General features: G+C 36.5%; 2 protein-coding genes across 2 annotated transcripts in view; both read right to left on the bottom strand.

Annotated features, from left to right (window-relative positions):
* Window positions 1–4,332, bottom strand: part of LOC107689820 (kinesin-like protein KIF20B) — a 33,577-nt gene extending 29,245 nt beyond the window's left edge. The window contains 4 exon segments of the mRNA XM_016487985.1: window positions 3,292–3,411; window positions 3,604–3,693; window positions 3,800–3,913; window positions 4,223–4,332. Coding sequence (XP_016343471.1) covers window positions 3,292–3,411; window positions 3,604–3,693; window positions 3,800–3,907 — 318 coding nt within the window. The 5' untranslated portion in view covers window positions 3,908–3,913; window positions 4,223–4,332.
* Window positions 4,333–4,909: 577 nt separating this feature from the next.
* On the bottom strand, window positions 4,910–9,991 carry LOC107689832 (ankyrin repeat domain-containing protein 1-like). The gene is made up of 9 exons (XM_016487994.1): window positions 9,674–9,991; window positions 8,410–8,574; window positions 8,193–8,318; window positions 7,983–8,090; window positions 7,295–7,393; window positions 7,087–7,185; window positions 6,854–6,952; window positions 6,580–6,678; window positions 4,910–5,595 (listed from the first exon to the last, which is right to left on the bottom strand). The coding sequence occupies exons 1-9, from the start codon at window positions 9,698–9,700 to the stop codon at window positions 5,458–5,460; spliced, it is 960 nt and encodes a 319-aa protein (XP_016343480.1). The 5' UTR covers window positions 9,701–9,991; the 3' UTR covers window positions 4,910–5,457.

The following is a 9,991-nucleotide window of genomic DNA, read 5'->3' as shown; positions in this document are numbered from 1 at the left end:
TTGAACATTAAAGCATGTCAACATATTCTGTTACACCAAATACACAAAATAATGATCTTTAAAAAAGCATCATATGACCCCTTTAATTAATGTCTTGATTAAACCAAGGATATTTCATATGGGTATATTTTACAATCTCATGAACTTTTTGAAGCGTCAACGTTTGGGTGGAATAGAGTTTTAAATGGAGGGACAGAAATCACTCAGCTTTCATTCAAAATATCTCAAGTTACATTCAAAGATGAACGGCATCCCTTTAAGGAGTGAGATGAAGACATATTAGGACATCACATACCTTTTGAGCTACGGCAGAGAACTTGAGGACGTTGACCGTCTCATCATGCATGGAGGCGCACTGGTTAATGTTTACAATCATACAGGCTTTGCCCCGGCCGGTAAAGTATCCCTGCAGATAGTGAGTGAGTTTACTCTCTCTGAATGGAACGTGCTGTCTGAAAAGACAAAATAAGAGGTGTTTAAAGGACAAAGGAAAGGAAGAAGAAAAAAAAAAAATATATATATATATATATATATAAGATTTATATACCTGGCCTGCTGGTTATTTCTGAGCGCACTGATGCATTTTCCCAGGCTGAGTAGAGAGGTGTTGATGTTTCCTGCCTCTTTCAGCCGTTCCCCTTTATTTTGTGTTTTAGCACATCGCTCAGATCCGGCCAGATCACACAGCGCCAGCCTTGAACCAGAGTAAATACTTTAACAAACCATTCTGAAACACAACACAAACATACTGCAGAGAAGTCAGATCAGTATTCACAGACTCACTCGCTGACTGACTCCACTCTGGGTATTCCCACATCTTCCACCTTCAGGATCCGGACAGAGAAAATACTGTGGCTAAAAATCAGGCAAAGAGGACATGAACTCAGAATAACACATGCATACAACACCCACTGCGTTAAAATGGATAAACAACAGGAAGTTACAGAATTTGTGTAGTGTACCTCCTGCTGGAGAGAATGTTGAGTTTAGTGCTGGAGATGCTCTGGTTCTTTTTGCCCAGTTTCATCACTTTCAAGGCTTCATCAACACTGCTCACCTGCACCCATCTCAGATCTAGAAAATTAACAAAATTAACTGTTATGAGCAAAGACACAATCTGACAGACACAGCACATCAGTTTCCTTAAAACAACTGACTGAATCACCCTTAACACATGGAAATGCTATTATCGCTACATCTTTTTTCTTATTGCTCTAGCACCAGCACCTGGCCAGTTTTAGCTATTACACATTATTCCAGGCAAAAAACAAAACAGAAGACATTTCAATGATTACAAATGACATATAATTGCTCTTTGGAATGATTTAATGAAGAAATATTGCAGTGTAATCTCACTCTTCTCGCTCAAACAGCATATGGTTCTAGGGTCATGGGTTAGATTCTCAGGGAACACATGAACTGATAAAATGCATAACTTGAACATCTCTTTGGATAAAATCATCTGTCAAATGCATAAAGGAGAAATATATATGAAAATGCACCCTTACAACATGCATTATTTCTGTTGTTATATGCAAAACTTTATTACAGCAGGCCAGGGTTCAACTTTGGCTTGGATGAACCATCAGCTACATGGAAACATTGTAACGATTTAATGACAAATATATTACAGAAACAGATGCTACTTTACCTTTGATGAATGAGTTCCCTTTGACATCCTGACAAAGACGGAGGTTGGTTCTTCGTGAAGCATTGTTTGAATGCTGTTCTAGCAAGTCGTGGATGTTCTCATTGTAGATCTCGCAGAATGAGACCCAAATTGAAAACTTGGTGTGTATGTCCATATCCACAACCAAACTCCTCTCATTCACTGCAGAGCTTATATCACATAAAGTGGAACCATCTAACAGGGAACCAAAAAGTTATGTGTCAGCCAGACAAACAACATAAACAGACTGCCAAGCACAACCTTAGAGAGGTGTAACTAACAAAAAAAAAAAAATTCTCTTTACCTTCAAGATCAGACTTCGAGCTATGGCAAGACGTACTCTTCGGTGCATCAGTCTAAAGAGAAGACAAAAGACTAATTGAGTCAAATGAAACACCCCTGAAAAACAGAGGTTGTTCAACTCACTCTGCCATTACAGTACCTCTTTAAAAAGCTTGAGCAGGTTGCGTTTGCCAGCTGCTTCCTCGTTTTGCTGCTCTTTGGTGAGCCTGATGAAATCCCAGCACCTCTGGGGTTTTAGGCACATCTGGTTGAAGATGCGACCATCCAGACTACTGAAGATCATGTTGAGGGAACGAGGCAAGATGCCTGGATCAGTATCTGGACCTAATACATTAAAACACAATCAGGACATAAACCTTGAATATGAGTATTTTGCAAAAGCAAATCACAAATTGTGAACAATTCATTCATGCATGCTTTGTTTAAATATTTTTTGTGACCTTGTAAGTACTAATCAAAATGCCATAACACACATTCAGATCTGCCTCTATTCAATTAACAACCAATGGATAGAAGCATTGGATAGAATGAATTGTCCCTGCCCTTCTTTTTATTTTTGATACAACATTTTGAACATGATTCGACGCTCCTTCTGTTTGCTTCTTCTGCATTCACACAGACACTATTTTACAAGGTTGGTCTGATCAAAACTGACCTTAATTTACTGACCCTACTTTACATTCCTGACCTTTACTGTGAAAGATTAATTAAGTGCACTCTACTTCAAAGAAAAAAAATCTTTGTAATCTTTCATTTAAATATAGCAACTTTTTGCCTCTTGTTTTAACTTGCTCAAATTAAAATGGGTTTTGGAGCATTAACACATTGACTTTTAAGCTCTATTGACAACATTTGTGACATTATGTCAATTACAACAGAAAATAATTCAGTCTATCAATACAATAAGATAAAAAATACAAACCTAAAAAAGTGAAGGTCTTCCCAGCATTGGTGATACCGTATGTAAAGACCAGAGAGTTTTGTCCCTCTAGCACATCCCTCACAAGACCCTTCACTGTGCCATCAAACATCTCCTCCTGTGTAGTGTCTGGACCAAAATACCACAAATACCACAATGTTAATAACACCTTGTGAATAATCTGTCATACAAGACCAAGTTATAAGAGAGAGTGCACAGTTTAGCTCCAACTTGTCTCACACACCTGCCTGGAAGTTTCTAGTACGCCTAGTAAGACCTTGATTAGTTGGTTAAGGTGTGTTTAATTGGGGTTGGAGCTAAACTTTGCCGGATAGTGGCCCTCCAGGAACAGGATTGTACACCCCTGATCTAGACTCTGTGTGCTGATGGGTCTGCTTGCCTGAGAGAACTGGAAACCTTGAGCTGTAACTGGCACTGACTTATCGCTGAGCCTGGCAAAAAGAGATGATTGTGGAGCTTTGAGGAGCACAGTCTCTGGAGGCTGAATAGCCACACAGTCCTTTAAAAACACAGAGAGAAAGCACAGACTAATCATTTTATTTAGAGGCAATATTTGAAACAGGTCTTCAGGGGAATTTACCCTTTAAAAATATTTTTCCCAACAAAATAAAGCATTTCTGCATGAGGGTCTGCATTTTAGGGCACTGAAAATGTGTGCTGTATCCCTTAACCATTTATTCCTTATTTTCACCTGTGATTCTCCATTCTCAATCTCAGCTGTTGAAAATGGTCTTATCCTAAGATACACCTTCAAGTGTTCCTTCTCCAGGTCAGACGGGTCCTTCAAAAGAAACATCAAGGCTCAAAACATTTCTGATGATTATTTCATAAATCACAATGTACAAATCACACAGGGTCCTGTAGTAATGTTCATAAAGTCATCTTACCTGGAAATCTGAACACTCGCTGAACTCCGAGGACAGATTTCTCCTTAAATCTTCCACAACTATCGTCTCCGGTCTTGCCTTCTCATCCTTTAGCCCTGACTCCATCATATTGCTCTAAGAAAACATATGAGAAGACATAAAAGAGGATAAAATAACAGCCTCTGAGATACAGAGCATACTTCTGACAACCCTTTAATCACATCTGACAGTAATAACACATTTTTATTTTTGCATTGTGTCAATTGTATAATCTTATGTTCATTTTAACAGACAATTACAGTTTTTATAGATATTTTATAAGTAAACCTGGCAACAACAAAAAATGACATTAAGACCCACCCGAACTCATAACCTCAACCTTTCACAAAAAAGAACAGGACATCAAAACATGCGCATTAAAACAAGCTAATTTAGTTGACTTACATAATTGTCAAAGGATAAAGTGTGTATTATATTGCCTTTAACTTCGCGCGTACTTATTTTCAAATTCCACCAATCGGATAAGCGCGAGCAACTGCAAAGGCTGCTGGGAGTGCGTGCTCGTGCACGTCACAGTGGCGCTATAAATGCGCAGAAGTTGGACTGCGCATTTCTTAGAATCAGATTGCTGCTTGTTTTTAGCGTTTGGTTTGCTTTTTCGATTTGTTTCAGTTTTTATGCTGTGTTTTTTAAGTGTATTTTTTTTAATTAGTAGAAATACGTTTTTTAATAATGTAAATTCTATATACAAGAATAAATCATAACATATACAAATAAAAACATTACTACATTAAAATACCAAACCAAAGTACAATGTAAAGTAATAGGAAATAGGATAGGATAAGAAAAAAGGGTGTGCAAATCATTAAGAAAGAACATCAAACATGGTATACTATGACTAGATCGCCTTATTAATAGATGTTGAGGCCTAAATACAAACTCAGTTCTTGCTTGGAGACATTAAAGTGGCATTTACAGTTTGTGTAGGCTATATAAAGAATATAAAACGTCCCAATAAACCAAATTAAGTTTATGCTGTCCATATTTTTGTCATTAACATAAAAACCAAAAGAATATGTCTAATATAAAGAAAACTCACATAAAACTTTCGGGAAACACTTGGTGACCAAAACACTTTATTCACATTTGATTAAAATGATTCACAATTACTTTTAAGGGTTTAAAAGAAAGAATTACAAGACACATTTACCAATGCACATTTCATAAGGGATTTCCATGTACCCAGTGCCAAAGTCTTTCACAAATCCAGTCCAAAATTACAAAACAATTACAATAATATCCATCATAAACATTCTCAGACCAGCATTCACATTCTGTTCCATTTCTGAACATTTACAGTTCCGCCTCCAGTCTGTCCAGACATTTCCCCAGTAGATCAAACTGCCATGGACATTTTTTAAATGCAGTCACAAGTTATGAAATTAAAATAATATTAAATAATTATCCTGAACAAGCAAACAAACATACAACCACTCACACGTGTTCATGTTTTGTGCCACTCACCGAAGATTCTTTGCTCTCAAAATCAAGTGAGACAAGTGAGAAAACAATATTTACAAATAACGCTCTATCGCCAGCAAATAGCGTCATCATTAAGCAAATTGCAAAGTACTGTTCAGTTTAATGTTTAACATGTAAGAAAGAAAGTAATAATAATGTTATAACAATTCAGCATTGGGACGGATGTTTAAAAGTTGTTCATTTGGATATGGTGCTTCCTCTTCATTAAAGTTATTCAGGATGTTTTTCACACCTTTTTGCCATGAAAGCAGAGTCTCCATTGGTGTCTTTCCATCCTGTAAATGACAGATAATTTTAGGATATATCCACTAAAATATACCCATTTAAACAGACTTACTAACTAATACTCACAGTATGAGTTCTTTTTGCACTGGCTATATCCACCGTCATTTAGTCATAAAAGAATAAAGCATTATATATATTTTTGCTTATATTCTGTTTGATATTGTGGCGAGTCAGTATTGGGGCATTAAAGGGGTGCTATTATTTATGCTTTTTCACTTTTTCAACTTTAGTTAGTCTGTAATGTTGCTGTTTGGGCATAAAAAATATCTGCAAAGTTACAAAGCTTAAAGTCCAATCTCCAAAAGGAGATATTTTATTTAACAGAAATCACTTTTCAAAAACTACAACGAACGACTCGTTTAGACTACAACGCATATTTTCCGGGATTTGTGATATCACAAATATGGACGAATGGGACGAGACCTGGTTGAGCTGCACTAGAGAAGGCAACGAGTGTTATCACTATGTCGGAGACACGCTAGCTTTCCCAAGGCAGATGAACTTAGTGTGGTTACAATCATCCGGGTTTAAATCGTGCTTAAATTGATTTGATTTTGACGCAATATTTAGACTGAAGCTTGCAGGCGGCTATGGTAAGGGGCATGACATTTCCTGACCGGGCGCCGAGTGCTGCCAATCACAACACACACTGGCCCAGCTAACCAATCACAGCACATTTCGTATTTCAGAAGGCGGGCCTTCATTTGATACAGGAACTATTCGAGCCGTTCATGCCAGACTGGGGAGAGAGGTGTTGTAATAATGTAAAATATGTGAAAAATAATGTGTTTTTTGAACAACCTAGTATGAGAGCCTGTTCTAGTACACCCCCAAAACAAAATCAAGACTTTGTAAACAAGTATAATAGGACCCCTTTAAACAGAATCGTGTAGTTCCTAAATCTGTCTCTAGAGGGCACCATCATGTAAACTTCAATGACATATAAGGATTGTATGTACCCTAATTGAACTTACATTGTTTTTGGCATTTAGACTGGCTCCATACATCATCAGCAGTTTTATAATTTTAAATCTATTTATCCTCACTGCGTCGTGCATTGGTGTGTCTCCCTCCTACATAAACACAATGCAGTGGCATTAGAGAAGAAAAACAAAATGTGGGACAATGCATTAATATCATAAATTTGCTATTTAAAATGACATAAAAATTAGTCAGTTTAACATACCATATTAAACATTCTGAATGTTTTGGGAAAATATTTGAATAAAGCGCAAAAAGAATTCTTACCCTGTCTTTGGCATTTACATCAGCTCCACAATGAATGAGACGCTCAGCACATTCATAATGTCCCGTCCGAACTGCAACATGAAGGGGAGTGCTGCATAGCTGTTTAAAAACAAGAAGGGTAAAAATGCTTCATGATTGTTTGCTACAAAAAGCATGAGAATGATTTGTGAATTTTATTATCACTGTCCAAAGATCCATTTGGTGTCATATGCCTGCATTAGCTTTCTATCTACCTTGTCTCTGCAGTTGAATTTGGCTCCTTTATTGAGAAGCAGCTCCAGGGCAGGCAGGCTTCCACCTCTACAGGCCCAGTGCACAGCTGTGGCATCCAGCTATGAACATGCGACAGAGAAATTGCATCTCAGAATTATAATAAAAAATAAATGTGAGATAATATTCTTGTAGCACTGGTGTAAAAGTCACATCCACCATCTGTGCTACCTTGTCTTTTTGATCCATGGATGCTCCACTCTCCAGGAGCTTCTGCATAATCTCTATGTAACCTTGGGCACTGGCTTTATGCAGAGCTGAGCGCTTAAACTGAAAGAGAGAGAACAAGTGAGAGTCGGTGTTGTTATTGTTACTAAAAGTGTTCATTTCTTGATTGTTAATTTAAATGAAGAGGATCAAAATAAAATTTAAATATTAGATGAAAAACCTAAAAAAACTAAAACTCTAAATGTTGGTAATTAACTACAGTAACTGAAATAAAATAAGTTTAAGTTTATTTTTACCAAAATAACTAAAACTAAAGCTGAAATAAAAATGTATTAAAACGAAATATAAAAAAATAAATAATAATAATAGCTATACAGCTATATAATAGTATATAAATATACTGAAAAAACACAGGTGTGAGTTTAAAGGGATAGTTCACACAAAAATGAAAATTTGTTCATCATTTATTCACCATAATGTTGTTCCAAACCTTCCGTGGAACATAAAAGATGATATTTTGAAGAATGCTGGTAACCAAACAGTTTTGGTTACCATTGACTTCCATTCTATGGACTTAAAAACTGAAGCATTCCTCAAAATGTATTTTTTTGTCATTTTTGGGTGAACTCTCCCTTTGATTCTGGAAGACTTAACAGCACGAGTGAAGGAAAGTGTTAGACGACACACTCACATGATCACAAGCATTGGGGTCTCCACCATCTGATAAATATTTCTCAACCACAGGCAGTTTATTCTCTGTGACAGCCTTTAGGAACAAAGCCTGGTCCACTGTTTCTGGCTGAAAAATGTTAGCCAGTAATTAAATCTGAAATCTTTATGATATAACCATCTTAAAATAATATAGCCGCATTTGTAACGCATTATGGAAGAAGTTCCTCACCAGGATATCAGGCTCTGGCTGTTTCTTTGATGCTTGAATCTTCCTTTCCTTTCTCCTCTTCCTCAGCTGCAAAATGTTGAAGAGGTCTTCAACAGTTTCTAGTTTTAGCTTTCCTGATCGGTCAACCTAAGAAAAATTAAAAGATAGATGTTTTTCATTATGTTACTATGTAAAATTGTAGCCATGTTCATTTTTATTAAGTTGTATTCATTCTTACATTGAGTTTGAGATTCTGTTCGCTTGGTTTGATGTCATTCAGGTCCTGTTGTGTCTGAAGTCCATCCTGTTTCTCCTGAATGATGCTGGTTTCATATTCTCCTGCAGCGAACACCTCTGCGCATGCACCTCCTGGCACCTTTCCCTCGCCTCTCTTCCCGGTGACCTGTGATTGGACATGACACTCATCAGTCTTGGATTTCATATACGTATGAATTAAAGTCAATGGAGCACAAGCAACTGTGGTCTACTGTGACCACAGCTTTTACACACTTGGTTTCAAGGACTGAATAGCTTCCAGAGAAAGAACAAGTGTGTAGTTTAAAGCAGACGTAGTTTAATTTAGTGATTGTGTGGATGGGGTGGAGAGAGTGTTCAGCTGTTTTAAGAACCTAAAAAAATAATTACACACACTTGTGTCATTTCTGTTGTTTCAAATAGGAGGACAGGCCCATGCAGTTGGGTTATTCTAGACACCCTGGATCCTTCTTAATCGCTGACAGATATTTAATAACATCACACTGCTCTATCACCCATACTCACCCACCCCCATGCATTCTTTCTTTTGTGTATTTTCTTTCTTTTTTTATATTCCTTATTTCTTACCTTTCCTTATAAGATACAGTATGTAAACACAAACATTTCCTCTGCTTTTTCTCTTGTATTTTTATTTTATGAATTTTCTTTATCTCTTGTGGGCTTTCCTATTGTAACTTCTTTCTATGTTATGCACTGCCTTTATTTTTCTCGTGTTTTTCAGTCCTTTTCATTGTAAACATTACAGCTGTAGTAACAGTAAATGGTGTTATTTTAGTATTATTTATATACTATATTAGTATTAATATTTGGAATTAGCTTATATTTTAATATTTTTATCTTTCATTTTAATTTTCATTTTACTAAAACTTAACCGAAAGTTAAAATGTTATCTTCTTTTGTTATTTTTATCATAGAATATTTCTATTTAGCTTTATATTTACTTCATTTATTTCAGTTTCAGTTTTAGCAATTTTAGTATTTCATATGTTTTTAAGATTAGTTTTGTCATCTTCAGCTGTATTTCAACTGTATAATTTTGGTTAACAATTTTCTTAATTATATTTCTTTATATCTTTATTTATTTATATGTAAACATGCATTTGCATGGGATTTTTTTGCATGTTTATCTAAAATTCTAACAATATAAATCTAGAAGTTAGTTGATAACATGTCAACATTCAGATGGGACTCCCAAAAAGCACTGCGTGCATCAGCACAAAACCTACCAGCTCTTCAACACGCAGCAGTCCCATGAGGTCTGCGATCTGGAGTTTGTCTTCAGCTCTCGGTTGCGCGTATTGCTGTAAGGCTGTCAGTGGTGAGGGATGTAGTTCTCTCTGTGGTTAATTAGAGTCCCGAAGCGATCGGTGATGCCTGCTCAACTCCCTGATGTTCTGTGTATCATCTATCCATCACCTCCCTTATATATATATACGGTTCCAGAGTCTGGCGCGGGCCATAAAAAAGTTAGATCATGTTCCTTACTTTCTCTCCCCCTCTTTCACCGCCCACAGAATTCCAATGGCGCGAGACACCTTCATTCA

The sequence above is a fragment of the Sinocyclocheilus anshuiensis genome, unplaced genomic scaffold, assembly GCF_001515605.1.
Source record: "Sinocyclocheilus anshuiensis isolate Anshui unplaced genomic scaffold, SAMN03320099.WGS_v1.1 scaffold918, whole genome shotgun sequence".
Taxonomy (NCBI): Eukaryota; Metazoa; Chordata; class Actinopteri; order Cypriniformes; family Cyprinidae; genus Sinocyclocheilus; species Sinocyclocheilus anshuiensis.
The sequence above is the reverse complement of the archived record's forward strand: the minus strand, read 5'-3'. Positions and strand labels throughout refer to the sequence as shown.